Source organism: Grus americana, chromosome 1 (genome assembly GCF_028858705.1).
Source record: "Grus americana isolate bGruAme1 chromosome 1, bGruAme1.mat, whole genome shotgun sequence".
In the NCBI taxonomy this organism is placed as follows: Eukaryota; Metazoa; Chordata; class Aves; order Gruiformes; family Gruidae; genus Grus; species Grus americana.
The window spans coordinates 4524641-4545155 of record NC_072852.1 but is presented as its reverse complement, the minus strand read 5'-3'; the positions used below and the strand labels follow the sequence as shown (position 1 = coordinate 4545155).

Genomic DNA, 20515 nt, shown 5'->3' with positions numbered 1-20515 from the left:
AACTTTTAGCCCTAATTTTATTTCTTTAGAACTTGAGCCAATAGTGTTACTACATTTTAGTGCTGAGGAGTCATTAAAAAACTTTTGGCTTCCTTTAGCAACACTCATGTTCTTAGATGCCCAACATGTTGACTGGCAATTCTGTCTAGCACCCTGAGTTTTTCAAAGTGAGTTTTAAGAGTCGTGCTAAGGGAGTGCTTACAGCCCTTCCTGCACTTCCTCCTCCTCCCATCCATGGAACAATAGTCTGTTAAAGGCAGGGGTATGGGCACTGGTGATTTGGAAGAAGACACATAATCGTCTTTGGCCCAGCAGTCACCAGAAGTATTGGTGGAGTATGTCAGAGGAATACATCTCCTTTCACACAAAGGGGCCTGATGCAGGTGTTTTGACTGTTAGCCTCAGTCTTTGGGTTTTATTAGCTTTCCATAGTGATGCTACATTGCACAGAAAGAACATGCAACTACTTGGATTTCCCTTCTGCTGCCAGAGACACTTTGATTTGCTTTTCCTTTTGTCTTTAGACTAAGTAGGCTTCTTATTTTTTGAAACAACAGAAATGGCTCAATAATTGCATCAAACAGAGGAGGGAAATATATATACATATATTTCTTCCTGTTAGAGAGATTTTTCCTACTTTATTTGATCAGGTATCTCTGTTTCTGTGAGTCCAGGCAGAAATTTTAGCCTTTTTGTGCCATGGACCTATTCATTGTACTAGTGTGCAGTGCCACAAATGCCCCTCCTCACAGAGCTACCTGTGCTTGAATATCTAAATGCAAGTGGCTTTCCAGAGCAAGTTCATCAGGCACTTGACTATCATGTATCTGAAATACCTTTCAGAGAGATGCTGCTCTCACCCAGAGGAGGACAGGATTATCCTAATCTCCTGCATCCAGCCGTAGGTGGTGCGTTGCCTTTCCCACTAGCTTCTGTAAAACCGCAAAAGTGCTGATGTTTTCCCAGTTGAGGGCAATGCCACATGCAGAGGTCCTTGGACAGTCTTCAGAGGAGGTCTGATAGCTGCTGGTGGCCCTTGATCTGCTCATTCCTAGGGATACACAGCGGAAATGGATCACAGGATTTTTTTCTCTCTTTCTGTCCTTTCCTGTCTTCCCCAGAAACCTGCTGGTTTTCTTCTCTTTTAACTATCCAAGAGGGTTTATGAGTCCTTGCTGTTTACCCGAAGACTCAGCATGGTTGTTAGCTTACCTCCCTAGGACCTCAAACGGGAAGGAGAGTCTTCCTGTGCTGTCTGTTCTATGGAATGGCCTTATGTAGGGTAACAAATTTAGGGAAAACTCCTGGGAAGCCTTCCCTGCCGAAATCAGAGAATAGCTGAAGCTGGCTGCATGGCCCATCTGTTTGCAAAAGTGTCAGAAAGTGTCGTAGAGCAAGTGCTCAGTACTTGTGAATATTTGGTCCAGAATTGTTGGTGTTTCAGTCCCAGTGCTAACTGTAGCTGTTTGTCTTCATTTTATAAAACAGGAAGAAGGAGAAGATCTCACCATATCCAAGACACAAGCAAAACAAGAACTTGCTGAGACCTGGCCATGCACTAACAGAAAGTTGTTCTGACTTTTATGGTCACCCTAGACTTTTGCACAGGGGGCTGATGGAAACTTATCACTCCACACTGCTGGGTAAGAGAGAAGACACTCAAGCAGGGGACTACATCTAGATTTCTCAAGTTTTCCTCTCTCCTTGATGGTCTTGCCTCCTGTCTCCTTGAACAGAGAGTCCAAGTTTTAAAGTCGGCCCAGCCAGAAGAGCAGTTATCCTCATTCTTTCAGCTGAGAAAATCCCTTCCATGTTGTCCACAACTGTGATGAAAAGAGAAGCCACTCTTGCCAGAGACTGAACTTGTCTTTCAGGAAAATAGCATTTATAGGTAAGAAAATGCCATTCCCAGCAATTAATCTGGATGTTCTTCTGTGCGAGGCTAAAGGAGCTGCCCTTGGGATAGAGCATTTTATGTGTAAAAAGGAGAAGAGACTTGGGCTGCATTCCACCCCACAAGTCATTCAACTGTTTGCTGTTGTAGTTGAACAATATATTGTTGTCAATATATTTGACAGGTATCAGCTAGCGATAGGATTCATGTCTTTTAACTTTGATGGTCCAAGACCGAGACATCTGCAGCTGAGTTCAAAGTGCTTGTTGCTCCCCATTCACAAGACGGGGAGCCAGGAATGACATGCTCAGAAGTTGACACAAAGGTTGGGTGGTAAATCCCAGTCCTTGCACCCAGATGGCACAATGATGGGCACCAGCTACAGCAGTTAATAATTTCTGGCTTCACTAAATATCCTCTCTGGAAGCTCTGAAAGAGCCTACAGAGAAGACCAACCCAAAGGCTTTGTTCTGTTTCCTGGTATCTTACTTTTATATATTTCTGTGTTCAGCTGCTTAAAATGATCTTTTTTTTTTTCTTTTTTTTTTTCCTCCACTCTCTACACAGCGTAGTTCATATGAGCTGAATTTTCTGTTTACAGCTTCACTTTTGAATATGGGTCAGCACCCAGGCAGTTGAATGCCCATGCTGTATATAAATAGCGCACAGTTATTTCACAGTTTCATGTTCAGCTTCCAGGCTCCCAACAGCCTTGTATTCCCGAAACCCTTTCTATTCTCATAGCATTCGGGTTCTTGAACGCATGACTCAACGTAAATTACAACATAGGTTATCCCAGCCAAGAAAGTCTCGATTTGGCTTCTGTGTATTGTCATTCTCGTTCCTGACAGCTGGCATCAAGTCACTAATACTCAAAGCTGCTGTTGCGGGTCTTTCCAGCCCTGCAATGAGTTCAGCCCTGCGATGAGTTCAGCGACGCGGTAAAGCTGACAGCTAAGTTACGCTACCTTACGTGTGTTAAGCAGCGCTCAATCAGTCCATCATCTTATTAGACAGTGGAGGAAGTCAGAGAGTCTCCAGCTGGATGGATAGCTAACGGCCGGCGTACCCCTGTCCGACGGAGATAAGAGGCTGGTTAAAACTGAGGGAATTTTTAGACTCTTCCCAAATATCGCCTGTCTTTTGTTTGACACAGGACTTGTCATGTCTCCCTTTCTGCGTATTGGTTTATCCAACTATGACAGTGGCCCTTACCTGCCATCCCAGGGGGAGGTGATTAACCCTTACTGTGCTGTGATGGTTAAAGAAGCCGTGGAGTCAGGTAAGTGGGGAGGTGCTGTATATGCATGTGAGCTTTTATAAGCCATGTGTGTGCCTTATTGTGTCGTGTCTGGTGTGTAGGAAGCACGTTGGCTTGTGAAGAGCCGTTTGTGTCTCAGCACAGGGCAAGTTTGGGTTTGGCATGGCCTGCAAGGCAATCTGATTTTAAGATGATGCCTAACAAGTCTGTGTCTTCAATTTGAGGTTATTATCAACTGAATTACAGGTCCCAGCATGCGACAGAGCAGATGAGCTGAGCTGTATTTGGTTTCACTTTTCTATGAACAGTTGATGGGTTGTCAGTGAAATCTGGATGTCCTAGAAATATCCTGGGAGGGCTGTCTTTGTTTATCACATTTTTTGAAGACTGACAGGTCCAGCAACTTCTACCATTTAAAAAAAATATCTCTCAAACAATCCCAGTCTTTGCAGAGAGAGTTACTTTCTCTGTGTTATTGCTGTACTATGTAAAATGTTTGAAAGTGAAACTTCCTGCTAAGCTGTTTCCTGTGTCTGGATATATGGACTTTTCCACGCTTTTCCTGATTGAACAACGCTGATGAGTCCTCATTGGGAAGACATTTCTTATATATCTTGTGCATGAAAATAGTCCCAGTGAGAGGACCAAAAGTTCTTCAGTTCTGCTTTGCAAGAATCATGAAGATCGAGACCTTCAGTGTCAGGGAATTCCTCACATCGGCTGTTATTTTTCTTAAATCTTTGATAAATTCCTAACTTGACTGCTGTGACTCTTTAAAAAATTAAATCAACTCAGAAATCCCTTTTTATACCTTGAGATTCCCCATGACTAATCTCCAAAGAATGTTAAAGTAGATTAAAAAAAGAAATTTTAGAATTTTAAAATACTTCAGTATTTCACGGGGGGGGTTGTTTGGTTGTTTGTTTTAAGAGAATTTATCACATTGAACTTTAGCTTGGCTTAAATGAAACTTTAAATGATTCTGGAAGACATGGTGACAGGTAAATTCAAAAGGAAAGAAAATACTGCATGACCAGATATCCCTAAGATCTCATTTTTTGCTGAAAATATGTCCTATTTCAGCTCTGTGCAGGGCTTGGCTGTTTGCTTTAATGAGGCCTTTGAAAGCCATAACTCAAGTTGAAGTCTCTTGTCAGTTCAAAAGTGAATAAAATCAAATTGGTCAGCACAGACCTATATTTATTTGTCTTACACAGAGCTGAAAGCGTTTTCTGGCATCTAACAAACAAAACTGTACTAAGGGATATATAATTTGTGCTCCTGAGAGTCAATAATAATAATAGAAAATAGGAAAAATTACATCCTTCTATTAAAAAACTTCTGTTTGCTAAGGTGTAATTGCACTTATCTAGCTGTTCCTTAGAACATGGTGGGGCAGCCAGAGCGACTCCTCATCATGTCAGTGATAGCAGCAGGAAACTTCTGAGATTAATTAGTCTCAGACTCCCTCCTTAGGGTAGGTTGAATCACCCTTGGGAGGTGTTAATCTGCTGTTGGTGGAGGGTATCTAGATGTGTAGATGGCTAACCTTACCTTCAGGTGACTAAGACAAGGTGAGGCCATGGTGGGATCCATCTCCTCTATAATTCCAGTCTTCTGCAAGGATATTCATATCTGAGCAAGTCAGCTACCTTTGCGTTATAGCCCAGGGGAACACACGGGGATTTCCGTGGTGGGATTCGTCTCATCTTGAGGACGACATCCCGAATGGGTCTGATGAGTCACACCCTAGGAAAGCCCAGTGCTCTCCACTGACTCTGAGGGCAGTTTAGACAGTCCACTCAGAGGTACACGTCTGACGTTTAGTGAGATGAGCCTGACTCTAAATGGCAGAAGTGCTCTCAACATGACCATCCTGAGGAGCTGTCATGCTCAAACAGGCTTAGAGGAGGCAAAAGGCAATGAAGATCTCAGGACAAACATTAGCTGAGTATATTTGAAATAGCTGCATCCCTGCTTTGTGATTTTTTTGATCATAGTTTGCTCTCTGGCTCCCTGGTTTCACAAAACACTTGCTACTCAATGGTAATGGGATTAAATATATATATATATATAGATGCCCTGATATGCAAAATTTGCCTAAAAGTGGCATGTCCAAGGAGCAGGAGTGAATCAGCTGCAAAGCTGGTAAGAGATGCCAACAATCCTGACTCCCAGCCTTGTGCTCTGACACACGGCCATTAAGATTTCTTCAGGGCAAATGATCGCTGTATAGTGGTGAGTGCAGAATGCAGGGCAGGACATGTCTAAACCCAGGACAGATTGAGTCCCAAATCCCTGCAAGTTCTGTGCTGGAACCGTTTTGGTAGATGACTCTGCTCCAACTTTTGCAATGTCCTATCATGGATCAGATATATACCGTGTTTAGCATTAGCAAAATGTGAGGGGGTATCTTTATTTATTTGTTTTTTTGCGAACAGAGCGGTGGTAGATGATAAATGTGTTTTGTTCCCCAAAAAAGGGAGTTTGACTCTGGCTTTTGGTTCATGCTAAAGGTTATCCCTTGTTGGCGAGCCATGATGAGTAAGTCATTGGGACAGAGGTCCCCAGGGATCTGGGAGTAATGCACAACATCTGTGGACACAGGGGTGTCACAACAACGCCACCCAAAAGAATTTCAGAAGCACAGGAAAGATCTTGGGCAGCCTTTTTGTTTTTCCACTTGCTTATTTTGTAAAACAGACTCTAGTATTTTATTATAGAATCTTTAATAAACAACAAAAACACCACCTCCATACAGTTAGAAGTGTTATAGCAATTTGTTACTGAAGACAAACCATTTCAGAGATCTTAGGTGCCTCTGAGGTATAAAAAAATCTTGCCCTTTCAAAATGACTTCTGCCTTCGCAAGCCACCCGGCCCGGTGCCATGTCACCACCTGTCTTGGTGACATTTGCTTCGTGAAAGATCCTGCTCCGTGTTTGAACTCAGCAATCCTCCAGGAAAAGTGCTCCCAGCCACAGTGAAAGCTGCTGCCCGGGAAAGACAGATGCTATTTTATTTTTCAGGAACCCAGGGTTAGATTAATCCCTGGCAGAATTCCACAGACGTCAGCAGGGATGCACCGGGGGTGACTGTCTGATCCCGTATATTGGCCAGTTCATTCACATTCCAGGGTTTGCTTATTTAAGCCTTATGTTTTGGAGTGCAATGCAAACGAAAGCACATGTTTTGCAAGTGCTGTGTTTCACATCCGTGGAGTTTCAGTGCTGTAGCAAAGAAATAATGGTCCTTACTAAGATTTCTCTTCTCCATGATGCTGGGAAGTTTATGTCTCATTTTTATGTCTGATTTTGCCTGCTTTTGTTTAAAGAGTGAGTTGAATATATATTTGCAAGCTTGATGGGAATGAATTAAGCCTGCAGACAATGAGCTCAGTATACGATTGCCTAAATCTGCATATGTGAAAAGTCAGCTTCGCTTAACTGATAGAGATGGATTCACCTTAGATGGAGGTGCTCTAAACTTTGGGGAAACTGAATTTGAACCTAAGATTTAGATTTGAACCTTACATGTTAGAAAGAAATTCTTCCCTGTGAGGGCGGTGAGGCCCTGGCACAGGTTGCCCAGAGAAGCTGTGGCTGCCCCTGGCTCCCTGGCAGTGTTCAAGGCCAGGTTGGATGGGGCTTTGGGCAGCCTGGGCTAGTGGAGGGTGTCCCTGCCCATGGCAGGGGGGTTGGAACCAGATGATCTTTAAGGTCCCTTCCAACCCAAACCGGTCTGTGATTCTATGATTCTATGATTTAGCTGCACAACTGCTTGTCATACTGGGTAGGAAAAGTGTGAGAAGTGATTTTACACTGCAGGACCGATCTCCACTCAGCTTTGCGATGCAGACCAGTGCTGGTGGTCAGAGCAGACTGAAGCTCGAATCAAGTTTATGTGACCGAACCAAGTGCAAAACCGCTTTGTGAGAGCCAGGTGTTGGGTCATGGAGTGAAATTTCAGCAAGTCAGTATTGGTTGCAGCATCCTGCAGGCCTCCTCTCAGACCTAGATCTATCTAGTGGCTCTGGTAGTTATTTCTCCTTTCGTAGGAAACCAGTGTTCAGCGTAGTGAAAGGAAATTTTTGTTATAAACTCACAGCCCTGATGTTTGTTCTCTCCCCAGTAAACATTCTCTCATTTCCGGAGATGAATATTCCACAATCAGGAATCACTGTTTCCTTTTTTCTCCTTCTCTCCTTCTTCCAATAACTTCGGAGCTTGTTTACCAGTTTTAATCCCTCCTGAAGGTGTGTAAATGAAAGCTGAGCAGAGGAATTAGTCCTCCCATCTAGAGAAAGATTTTCTCCAGCATGTGCCATGTTCCAGGCTACCGGCTGCATGTGCTTTTCCAGCTGGGATTATTGGAATAAGAGCAGGGTCTTTAGGAGACAGGAGTCGCAGGTCTGCTGTTCACACGACTGTTTTTTATTCTCTTATTCCACCAGCTTCAGCATTTGATGGGTTGAAAATTTGCAGAGGGTAACTGTGAAATACAATTTACCTTGAGTAAGTGTCCAAGCCTTTTACAGGGCTATATCAAATGAAATGGGCTGTATGAAATAAATAAAGCTGGCTGAGACTCTTTTCAGAGAGAATTAACTAGACATAACTCTCTGCAAGCTAATGCTAAGCCTCAGAGATACCCATCACCATTTTAAGATGTGTTTCCTGTGAAGGAAGAGGAATTAATGCATGAGGAAGAGGTGCAGGCAAAGTTTTCTAGGTTGAAAACTCTGCACTGCTGTGGATGTGGTTGCAGGTCTGCCAGACAGTTCATATATTAACATCCCTGAGTTAGCTGAGATGCAGCAAGTGGCTGGACATGCCCTTCGGCTAAACCTTAATCATAAAGTGCATCCAGCTTTTGGAGCAATTAAAGCAAACCTGTTTCATTTTGCATTGCCATGGGACAGATGATACATGAGGATGGTTACCTGTGATGAGATTCACCTGATTAGAAGTGGGTATCTATGGTGTCAGAGTCTACATTCGAGGTCTACTCAGTAGAGTTGATAGAGTCAAGGGTGGAAATTATCTTTTCTAAGGCAGTGTCTGCATTTGGTCAAATGAACACACCCTAACTCCATTGATTTATATTGATTATATTCTCTTCACTGGCTCTGAATGGACCCATGTTCAGACAGCTCAGATATGGGCATACACATTGTAGACACCTAAAGTTAAGTGAGATGAATCCCATCCTAGGTTTCACTCTAACGTGACCCGTTACACACCCTGCCTGGAGAGAGACCTTACAGTGGGTAAATAACAGAGATCTGTCTCAGGCACTGCAGAGTGGTGGCCTTAGTGCAGATGAGAAACAAGTCCAGTCAATCCAAACCTCTTCTTGTTGACAGAAAATGGCCAAGTGTACGTGCAGAAGAAACCCACCATGTACCCTCCCTGGAACAGCACTTTCGATGCCCACATCAACAACGGCAGGGTCATGCACATCGTCGTCAAGGACAAAAGTGCCGAAATGGTTTCAGAGACCACGGTGGAACTCAAGGTGCTGGCGGAGAGGTGCAAGAAGAGCAACGGGAAAACAGAGATATGGGTGAGCATCACTTTCTCCTCTTGCAGAATGTGATGGGGGGCTGCTGTGGGGCAGGGGAATGCCTTGCGTCCGTGCCAGGCTGTGACTGTAACCAGTAAGGCAGCAGGAACTGGCTGCCATCCAAGGAATAATGTTATGAGTCTACTTGGGTATGACTTGAAGGAAAGACTTCCATGCATTAAAAAAAAAAAAAAAAGAGCATGGCACATTTATATTACCTGCTTCTGTTATATTGAAACATATGACCTCTGTTAGCAAGGATTCTGGTTCAGGTGAGCCGTGCCCACGTATTAATCTTTGCTGGGGACAAATGGTAATATGAGTGACTAAATGTGAATTATTTTATGTGCTCTGAGGAAACAGCTTTAAAAATTTAATCTAATATCAAGTAACTGATTCACAGCTACCTGACTTCAGACTTATGTCAGAGGAACTCCTTTAAAATTACTGGAGTTATAGTGGAGTAAATTTGAAGTAACAGTCTTCATAAGGATGCTAAATGTAAGGTTGTGTTCCTTGGTAGTCCAAGCAAGGAAGTTCTTGATAATAATCTTTAACATGTAGCATTCAGTAGCCATGCCATGAGTAACAATAAAGTAAAAAAACATTTGGAGAGACACTGATTTCCTGGAATTTGTTTTTTGTTTTATGTCTCATGCCAGTTCTCAGGCTAAGTTGCTTGGGTTTAGAAGAGAGTAGAAAAGTCAAAAAAGGCCTTGGTTACTCAACAGACCTAAGAACAAGATTTGGTAGAGATTTGCACATTTAGCACATAACTTGGAAGGAATTGAGATACTTAGAGGTGGAATTGAAAACCAAAAGGCTCCGCTCAGCATGGCTCCAACCCCAGGCTTCAAAGCCATGGGAGGCAGTAGCCTGGTGAGGAGGAGAGGGGGCACATAGTCTGGGCTGCTGCTTGCTTGCAGCGAGGGTAACAGACATGAGGTCCAGTGGAGTTGGGACACCCTGGTCCTGTTGTGTCCCAGCCTGGTAGCAGCTCCTGAGATCTTCTCTCCGCTCACTCCCTGATACAAGTTACAGCCTGGGGTGGGTGGTCCCAGATACGCCATCCTGCAAGGGTCATGAGGAGAGACAACAGCATTTCTCTCACTTTTCTGTGCAAGGGCACTGTTTCACCTGAAAGGTAGAGAGGTAACCTTGCTCAGGCAGTGCTGGAGGTGGGTGGGGAAGGCACTGCTGTGGTTCTCAGGCTGAAAAAATCCTTGAATGTAAGTCTTCTTATTCCTAGGCAAGTGGATGCAGATTTACAAAGGCACCTATGGACAGAAGTTCAGATAGGTGGGAACTTACAGGTCCAGTGGGAAGGCCCAAGAAATGCCTGATTAAGCTTGTAGCATCACTCACATCGACTGTAATGGAAGGTAGACTTGCAGAACCAAGTGTCTAGAAGCTTTCAGCATCTTTTAAGTACCTATCTGAAGTTGGCTCGGTTTTTTGAGATGATCCCACTTCACCGTTGCTGGATCCACTGGGAACGACAAGTTTTCTCTATAGATAGTGCTGGTCCTGCGCTGGTGTCTAAAAACCTGCCTACAGCTTCTGTGGTTTAGTCACATTTATCTCTTCTATCATGCCACTCCAAGTGATAAGAAGTGATCTAGCCTTCTCTCTCTATAGTTGCTCCGACCCTGCCTTGTTGCCCCACACAGGTATGAGCAACCCAAAAATTAGCATTCATCGGCATTCGTCAGGTCCCACTGGGAAAAGGAGATAGCTTGAGTCATCTGGAATGATTATTGCTTCTTTGAAGGACTGTTTAATGATTGCACCGGTCTTTTTTTTTCTTGTTTTTTTACTTATCTCAACCAGCTAGAACTGAAACCTCAAGGGCGAATGCTGATGAATGCAAGATACTTCCTGGAAATAAGTGGCAAGTGATTTTATTTGTTAATTGATAGATGTGATTTTTGGTTATGTGGTTATGCCTATGTTATTACTGATTTATGCATAGGAACTATCATAATGATTTGAAATGAACACTCCAGAAAAGCAATTTTTATTGTATGTTGGGGATGAAGATTGACTGTTCCTCTGTGATTTGAAAGGCAGATTTTTCACCATTTTACCAATAAAATGGTAGATTTTCTCACTACGCTAAGCAAGACAGAATAGATACACAAGGAGCCAGCTCCCTCTGAAATCATTCTACTCATATGTGTGCACATAACATGTGCCGTGGTGTGCATTATAGTGCAGATGTAAAGGTTGGGATACAATTTACGGTTGACAACACCTAAGTGTACTTGTTAGTAGGGCTTTTAAGATCAAGAGCAATCTAGGCAAAACAGGAAAGGAACCTAGAGAGTGATTCATCTGATCAAATGCAGGTTTCTGCTACAAAGTGAGCTGAGTCATTCACTGGGCTCCATTGCCTGCACCAGCTAAGACCTCCAGGGACAGGGGACACACCATCATTTACATGTCTTTACTAGGAACCAAATTCCGCCTGCAGAGTTTGATGTCTATGTGAAATACATTTTGCTTGGTTGAAGAAAATGAGTTGCAATCCAAATGCTCAGTCTTATTCTCCCGTCTTTGATGCCAAAATTCTCACACCCTCAGATGTGGTGTGAAGTTCTAAGGTGTAGGTATCTAGAAGGACCTTCCATTTATAGAAACATAGTACTGAAAGCATCTAATATCACGTTCATACTGATATTTTCTTCATCCATTCCTACCTTTAATATAGAATAGACTATTGTTGCCTCCTTATATAAGATATCAGAGAGGCCAAAGCATAGAAAATGAAGTTGTGTTTGTATTACAAATAGCAAGATCAGCATCAGATGACACAGGGGGCCAATTTCCATGGAATACCTGTGTAACTTGCTGTGTAACACATGAGTAAAACAAAACAGAGATTGAGAGTGAGATATTGTGTGCATATCTATATTTGTAGACACAAGCACATATATAAGTGCACATGCGTATATGCATGTGCAGTCAGAATTGGTTTGTTTGCTGTTCTAAAAATTTTAAATGTGACCTGTGAATAATGGCATGAACACAGCAAATGGCAAAGCAATTGTTGGCATGGAAAAATAAGAAAAAGAATACCCTGGGAACATGCGTATGTGCTTACTCACACAGACGTACATGCATAGATAAAGGATTCAGTTAAATACCCCCATATATATATATGTATATATACACACACACATATATTTATGGTTCTTCAGTGCTATACAAAGTTAGAATTTTATATTTAACTGCAAATTATCTCTCCTGGGGAAATTTCTGGTCTACATTTCAAAAGCAGCCTTATGACTGTTTGAGGGAGATCAGAGTCCCAAGTTTAAAGTCATTTTAGTGTCCCTGTAGTAATGACAGATAAAACCCAACCAAACAAGCCTTGTGTGGGTTTCAGAAAACGGTATTTCTTAAAAATATTCATTCCCATGAGTGAATCATCAGCTTCAGTCACTTAGTATTTTGGCAGCTGCATTTTCTCAAGGTGCCTGATCAGCACAGGGTACCCTAATAAATCTTCTGTTTCCTTTCCCCCCAGATGCAAAGGACCTGGCTGACTGTGAGACCGAAGGCTTTTTCTCCTTGCACCAGCGCAGGGGAGCCATCAAACAGGCCAAAATCCATAATGTCAAGTGTCACGAGTTCACGGCCACCTTCTTTCCACAGCCCACCTTCTGCTCTGTCTGTCATGAGTTTGTATGGTAAATGAAAACAGATCTACGAGTTTTCCCCTTCTAACTCTAGGGACCAGCTCTGCTTCTCCAGTGAATATCTGTGCTCCTGCTGTCAGTAAAGGCAGCAGGACTGGACCCTTGGCATCTTACATGTTAGAGTCATTGCATCACTTCAAGGATGTGGTTCACAGTTTTACTTCCAACTTGAAAATTCCTTTCATTTTTTAGTTTATTTTTTATAAATATTTTTGTCTTTGGCCAAATGCTCAGACATTTCTCATCAGCCCAGTTTGCTATTTGTGTATTGTGAAATTCAGAATGTGAATATATGCCGAAAAGTCTGTGAAAATCACAGAGAATCACTCCACAGTTAGACTGAATGAAGATATTTAGATTAGAGAAGCTCTATAAAGACTGATAAAAAGCAAAGCTGCTTTATTCTGTTTCTTTCATAAATGTTGCTCTCCCTTCTTCTGTGGAAGCTTTCAGAAAATTCAAGAATAACCATTTCTCTGTTTATTTCAGGGGTCTGAATAAACAAGGCTATCAATGCAGACGTAAGAAACTTTTTTTGATTTTTGGTTGCTATCATTTTTACTTGATCTTTTCTTAAGGCATTTTTTTACTAACACCACGACACACTTGTTCTTTCAGAATGTAACGCTGCCATTCATAAGAAGTGCATTGATAAAGTAATAGCCAAGTGTACAGGATCAGCAATCAATAGCAGAGAAACAATGGTATGTATTATTATTTGGCTGCTTTTAAAAAACTTGGGCATTATTCACATCTCTCCTACATCGCTGTAAAACAACTTCTGATGAAGCAAAAGGTGCTACTGAACTAAAAGCTGTGTGATCTGATCTGTGCCCTTTGTTTTTTATGTTCCCAGTGGTTTCATTACCTCCTACTTGTGATTTATTCAAATGCAGCCGCTGAATAAGCAGTTGCTGAATCAGGACTGACATTTTTCTAATGTATGAAGTATAGCTCAGAGGGAAGTCAGGGACATGAAGTGGAAATTTACTGGAGGGAATTCTTCACTATCTGATGTTAGGCAGGACATCACGCTGAATTTTCAGAGCAGTACTTTAACCTCCCACGCTGTGTTATCTGAGTTTTCCAAACAGTCGGTAGAAGATCTAGCATCTCCACTATTATTTATTTTGTTTTTCTCACATAATTTTATAATAAACCTTCTTTTTTGGTGGGCAAAAGTGGAACTTTAACTATTCCCTTTTTCGTAATTGTGTCCCACAGCTTCTGTTTGTTTCCAGTCCCACCCTGGCTCCTGTTCTTCTTTTACAGTCTTTTGAGATGAGATTCATCTCACCTGTCTTCTGACATCTGCAGGGCAGATGTATCCAACTTTGTCATCACCTTTGACTCCCTATATACTGAAAGAAGAAAAATAAGCACTTCCAAAGTGTGATTCATGACAATGTTGACATTCATGTCAAATGTTGACATCCATTTCAGGATGGGATGAATAATTTTTACAAGTACTCCTGTTTTTCCATTGAGGATTAAGGGAGTCTGGATGCATAGCTGAGATGCAAGCAGCTATCTGGTCAGATAAATCAAACCCAGGGATTAAATTACCCAGGTCCCACTGAATTGCACAGATATTATCTATATCGGTATTTGGCTTTGTATATCTGAATGATAGCTATAGTTTTTTCTTGATGGTCATACCGAAGGATAAAAGGGCAGCAGACATCCCATCTTCTGTGGTACAAGCCTGGGGGCTGTTGGTTTTCCATGCAGAGCTGAGGTGGAGAGGAGTGAATTGCCAACAAGGCTTTTCTCTTGCAGTTCCATAAAGAGCGGTTCAAGATCGACATGCCGCATCGCTTCAAAGTCTACAACTACAAGAGCCCAACTTTCTGTGAGCACTGCGGCACACTCCTCTGGGGCCTTGCACGGCAAGGATTGAAGTGTGATGGTGAGTTCCTAGTCTATGTGGCACAAGCTGAGCATGAAAGTGGGATGCTGTCTTTACAGAGTTGCAATCTAAAGAGACAAAGCTCATTTATCACATTTCTCTATGAGACTTGTATGAGATGGCATCTGGGGCGGTGAAGGAGAGGTCAAGGGGACCATTCTTCAAGGAGAATCATTCTTCAAGGAGGAGGACCACTGTCAGCATATAGGAATATATGTGGTCCATGAGACTGAAGAGTCACTTCCCGGAGAGGCAAAGAACATCTCAGTGCTCACCTTTGATCTTCCAAAATCACTCCTAGTATCAACTTTCATTCTCTGTTTCCCTTATCAGACAGACCCAAGACATTTCACCATCTTCATAATCCTATACCAATGGGGAGATCCTGTTCTCTGATTATGGTTTATCTGTGAGCTGACAGACTGGAGTTTTGGGTAGTTTGTAGCTGCAAAGGCTGATGGATGTGGAAATACAACATTTTGCCCAGAAGAAGATATAAAAAAACTTCGTCTCCATATAGAAACAAAAAACAGCCTGAGTGCCATCTCATAAGACATAAATGGTGCCCAGACTTTGAGCTGTTCATATGGCTGATCTCTCCCCTTGGCCAACAGCAGCACATGTTCCTGCCCAACCTAATGTCAAACCCTTCACAGCCTAGCTATCCTCTGTTGTCCTGACACCTCTTGTTCTTTCTTTCAGCATGTGGCATGAATGTCCATCACAAGTGCCAGACAAAAGTAGCAAACCTGTGTGGAGTTAACCAGAAACTGATGGCTGAAGCTCTGGCAATGATAGAGAGCACCCAGCAGGTAAATACTTTCAAGCTGCCAGTGACCTGGAGAAAGGAGGATCAATTATTCAATGTCTGTTTCAGTGCAAGAAATAAGGGCGTTGAGTGGAGCACTGTGGGTAACAAGTTCAAAGCAAAGAGTAGGAAATGGGTCATTCATGGAATAGGCAGTTAAACTCATGATAGCAATTTCTAGAGGCCAAAAGTTTTCACGGGGTCAAGTGACAATCTCCAGTGTTCATGGAAGAGAAATCTATTCAATATTAATAGAATAATTAATTCTGTTAATAGAAAAGCACTGCTTTTGAATCAGGAAATCTCTGAGCTGCATATCTCTGGAGATAGGGAGAATATTCTGAGGAGATGACTTTGCCTGCCTGCCCTCTTCTTATATCTTTACCTGGTACCTACTTGACCACCATTGCAGACAGGACAGGACCTGAATGGACTCTCGCCCTGATTCAGTACAGTTGTAGTTACATTATGTTCATGGTGGAAGTTGTGTAACAAGGTCCAAGGCAGAGTGAGAGGAACTTGGTTTGGTCCTTTTGCTCTCACTACCTTGCTCCATGGTTGTCACTTTTAGCAGTTTCTCCCATGACTCTCTGACCTATTTGGAATGAAACTCCCCAGAACAGGAACTCTTATGAAGAGCCGTGGGCCCTGGGTAGAGGATCTAGATACTGCTATCATATAAACAGTGAATGAACACAGAAAATTTTATTAAAAAGAAGGAAAAATAGCCTGTCACAAGCCCAAAACCATAAAATATTTTAGAGATAGTAGTTCAAAATCAGGATTGTTAGGACACCTCTCAGCTCTTGAGTAACCTTAGAGAGGGACAAAGTCCCTAAGTACCCAGTCCTCCGTATTTAGGTTCTTCAGGTATCCTAAGGCAACATCTTAATCCATACAGCAGGTGTTTTTTTGTCTATACCTTCCTGAGGGGCTTTCTACCAGGATTAGCCCTGCATATTTCTCACCTTTATGTGACAGATAGTGCTGCCAATCCTCCAAAGAGCAGAGTTTTTTCTGCTCTTACTTCTCTATTTCCTACCTACTGTCTCTCTACAGCTCCTTGCACTGTGTACTTTGAGTCACCATTGGGAGGTGAAGAGGGAAAGCACTAGATATTTTCCCCCAAATACTCTTCTAATCTCCAGAAAGTTGGGCTTCGGGGACTTCTTGAGACATAGCTGGAATCTTAGTGCTTGGTAGCCCTCAGAGGATTTGTCTTCCACATTTTTGGCTCATAGAATCATAGAACCATATAGGTTGGAAAAGACCTTTAAGATCATCAAGTCCAACAGTTAACCTAACACTGCCAAGTCCACTGCTAAACCATGTCTCTAAGCACTACATCTATGCATGTTTTAAATACCTCCAGGGATGGTGACTCAGCCACTTCCTTGGGCAGCCTGTTCCAATGTTTGATAACTCTTTCAGTGAATAATTTTTTTCTAATATCCAATCTAAACCTCCCCTTGAGGCCATTTCCTCTTGTCCTATCGCTTGTTACTTAGGAGGAATTAAAATGCCCTTTGTGTGGATAACCAGGGACTCAGACCCCTGTGCGAAATAGGGGATCTCTATATTGGCAGTACAAACCCCTGTTAACACCCACCCGCACCTCGCAGATGGCTGTGCCTTCCTCTAGGTTACCAAACCCCTAAACGTTAGGTACAGAGATGCTCTTCTCATAATCAAAGACCTCTTCTAGCTCTTGGCTTGTGTGGCAGTCACACTCAGGAACCAGCAGTGTCCATAAGCTCAGAACATTTGGCTCAAAAGTAATTTGCTGTTTTCTGTAATGCAGGCTCGCTGTCAGCGTGACACTGAACAGATCTCCAGGGATGGACCTCTTGAAATTGGCTTCCCAGTTCCTGTGAAGGAGGTGACACCACTTCAGGCATTGCCAGCATCTACAACAGGAAAAAAAGGTAGTTTCACTTACTGACATGGAACAGCAAGCTTTGATAATTTTTTGTTTTGTACGTGGTTAGGTGGACATGACAAGGGTGGGGAATTTATTAGCCAGTGAATCTTTCATGCATCTTTCCATCCTAGAGCAAGACATATCCTTTCTCATCCCAGGATTTCAACAACTTTTCCCAGCCCCATCACTTGGACATGGCAGATGCCCTGGATCCCAACCTGGTTCCTTTCTTCCCTATAAACCTGCATCTCCCCCATGCCATCCCAACCTCTGGTGACATGAGACACCAACCACCATGCATTCAGCTAACCCCTAAACTCTCTTTCTCACCCAGTACTTCAGCACAGCCTGTACCTACACTGGCAATAATGTGTTTATTTAGGAAGGTGAAGGAGAAATTGGGGAAGAGCGTTGATTAACAGATCTTGGACAAAGGTACTGGGGGCTCAGGGGCCTGAAATTAAAATTACAGTCTCCTGGGGAGATCCCTTGTTTTTCTGCTTTGTGCTTGGGTCAGAGAACTCTGAATATTAGGAGCAAAAATGTCCCTATCTTTCATTAGACTCATGTGGCCCACATAAAAGGTCATTTCAAGACCCCTCCATCTTCATGGCTCGTGGTGCCCTTCCCAGAATTGTACTGTAACTGCATCAGACCTATGATAATGTTGACACAATGTTTTTCTGCCTCTCACAAGCTTTAAAATGCATCTACCAGAAAGGAGAGGGAAAAACCAAGAATGCAAGTGAATCAATACTTAAACCTAGCAAGGACTGGGACAGTGGGTCCTCAACTCCAACCCTAACCAAGGGTCAAGCTGAGAGCCCAGGGCCCACCATCATTTACTTTCTCAATGAAAGTTAATACTGCCCTGTGTGGAGATAATATCCTGGAAAATGAACCTAGAACAGAATATCAGAAGGCACTAGTTAAAGCATGGCAGAGCCACATTGTACCAGTACTCTGGGTTTGATAGTGTGCAGCACCAGGCTATCCAGTCTCAGAGGTTGGTTTTGGTACCATCTGAGCTAAGGGGTTTAAGTTTCCTTTGGCCCCCAAGGCGAAATAAATGATGTCCCCATCTGTGCTTCTTTTCTTTCATTTCTACAAGTGGAACTGGCTATGCTGATATGAATCAGTAAAGCCTCAAATGGTTTCACATCTGGTTTATATGTGGGTCTGTTTGCCTGCTGAGTAGTGTTCTTGCTGTTCAGCAGTTTAGGAGAATAGAGCAAATGTGCACTTGAGCGCATGGGATAAATCCAGCAAGGGACAGGATCTCTTAGAAGTTCACGTACATCCAAGTGAATGGAGTATTGAAGAAACTCTGAGTATTTCCACTCCAGGACACCTGAGTACTTAATCAGAGGTTCACATTCAGAGTAGGGACCCAATGTGAAAATGCTGTTCCACCTGTTTCAAATGTTAGCTTTGCCAAGAGTCTTGAAAAGGCCTTGAAAAAATGGGACCACATCTTAATGGCAACCAGCAAGAAGGGATGAAGAGCACAGGTGGCCAGAAATGAAGGATTTGGTCATGTTTTGTTGACATAAAACAGAAAGAGAGATGAAGGGGTTTGTAAAGTGGGAGTAATGCCACTGAAGAAGGTGGAGTTATACTGGAGTAAAATGTCCTCCAGAGAGAAAGCAATGTGGGAGCAGAGCCAATCTACTTAGTAGATTTGACCACCACATTTCCATTTATTTGAAATACCCTTTTAAAACTCTAAGCATAATACCTGCGTGTGTGTTATGGGGATTTTCTGTTCATTTCCAGAAGTTTATCTGAATGCTTTGGTGTGTGTTGCAGAGCCACAGGGCATCTCCTGGGAGAGTCCAGTGGAGGGCACAATTAAGAGGGAGTCTCTAATAGACTCCGACTTGGGAAAAGAACAGCCCCAGGAGCAGCAAGAACACCAAGTGCAGCTAAAATTAACCATCGAAGATTTTGTCCTGCACAAGATGCTGGGGAAGGGCAGTTTTGGCAAGGTAAGCATCAGGGGACTGAGATACCACTGCACAGATCTGCATATTGCTTACAATGGCACTAAATAGCATGTGGTTTGAAGGCCACTTAGGAAAGAACATCTCCAAGCCTTCAAAGAACTCTTGCTCTGGCATGACTGAGTCTTGAACCTGGCTTCTTCTTGCTTAAGACTAAGATCCTCCTTGCCCTTCCCTCTGCCCCATTAGTTGCTGTCTCATGAGTGCCCGTATCAGGAGAGGAAAGCAGCTGAGTAAAGCTGCAACTTCCCCTTCTGTGCAGGTTGACAGGGCCTGGGCATCCGCAAGGAGCTGGTGGGAAAGATCCCTGTGCTGTCCCCCTTCGTGCAGCTACTCCTGCCAGTTTAGCTGAGCAAGCTTAGAGAAGTATTAGCTGAACAGTTGAGTGTGGATCACCTCTCCTCTCCAGAGCAGCAGGTCCCCAGCTGGGAACACTAACTGCTCTTTCCCAGCTCCGATCTGCGCTGGAGCGTAAAGCAAATTTTGCAACAGCCAAGAATTTGTGCTTTTGAAACAAGAACCACCTGTTTTCTGTGGATTCATTAATCTTGATGAATTGGGGATTGTTCTTCCTTCTTGCAGATGTCCCCTGGAAGGGGACTCGTGTTATTCAGTGCCAGTGCAGAGCGGCATGAAGCAATCTCAGAGGAACTCACCATTGTGTTTTCACAGCCAATAAGGAGAATGAGTATCATTATATATCGCATTGCTCAGATCCCAAACATTTCCAAGGTGGAAACTGTGCCTTAAACAAGGGCTGCTTTTTGTCTGCTAAGTAAGCTGGAGGAATTGCTGCAGCCAGTTCTTAAACTGATGAAATATTTGCTGAAATATGCTGAAAACACTTAGCATGTCTACGCTTTTCCTGGGAAGCAGAGCCGAGACATCTGAGTTAAAACTAAGCTCAAACACCCCAAACTCCACAGCCCAAACTAACCTGGACTCAAGAGCATAGATGTCATAGAAACATTTAAATTGGAAGGAAGGGACCTCTAGAGGTCATCTAATCCAACCTGCTGCTCAAAGCAGGTCTAATCAGATGAGGTTGCTCAGGGAATTGTCTACTCAAGTCTTGAATACCTCCATGGAAGCAGATTCTGTACCTTGCTTCAGCCTCCTGTGTTAACACAGACTCTCCAAGCTTGCAAACGTCTGCAGCTCTCTGCTGTGCACCATGTGGGTGTGGAGAGGATGGGCTATTTTGTGCCCTTCTGCAACAAATGTCACCCACAAGTTTCCTGCGTAAGTGTTGCCTCTGGTGCCCTTAATTGCTTGGAGTGAGTTCACTTCCCATAGAAGGCATAGGGAACGCAGATCTCAGTGCCTGAGGGGTCCTTCCAACTCTGCATGGACCAGGGAGGTTGAGGGCCAGACCCATGAGGAAGCCCCCTCTGCACGAGGTCTAGCATTGCCTACCTGCACCTCGGAAGTCACAGCACAAGTCACAAATATA

The 20515-nt window shown here is 43.1% G+C and overlaps 1 protein-coding gene across 5 annotated transcripts in view; it reads left to right on the top strand.

Annotated features, from left to right (window-relative positions):
* The window catches only part of PRKCQ (protein kinase C theta), a 63745-nt gene that overhangs the window by 16477 nt on the left and 26753 nt on the right, over positions 1 to 20515 (top strand). For 2 of the 5 annotated variants that reach the window (XM_054822862.1, XM_054822869.1), the window contains exons 2-12: positions 1489 to 1891; positions 3051 to 3176; positions 8521 to 8720; positions 10551 to 10611; positions 12250 to 12412; positions 12911 to 12942; positions 13040 to 13125; positions 14201 to 14330; positions 15033 to 15142; positions 16940 to 17063; positions 18869 to 19047. In XM_054822862.1, the coding sequence (XP_054678837.1) occupies positions 3059 to 3176; positions 8521 to 8720; positions 10551 to 10611; positions 12250 to 12412; positions 12911 to 12942; positions 13040 to 13125; positions 14201 to 14330; positions 15033 to 15142; positions 16940 to 17063; positions 18869 to 19047 (1203 nt within the window). In that variant the 5' untranslated portion in view covers positions 1489 to 1891; positions 3051 to 3058. The remainder of the gene's footprint in view (positions 1 to 1488; positions 1892 to 3050; positions 3177 to 8520; positions 8721 to 10550; positions 10612 to 12249; positions 12413 to 12910; positions 12943 to 13039; positions 13126 to 14200; positions 14331 to 15032; positions 15143 to 16939; positions 17064 to 18868; positions 19048 to 20515) is intronic. The other 3 variants (XM_054822879.1, XM_054822887.1, XM_054822898.1) reach the window with 3 other exon arrangements.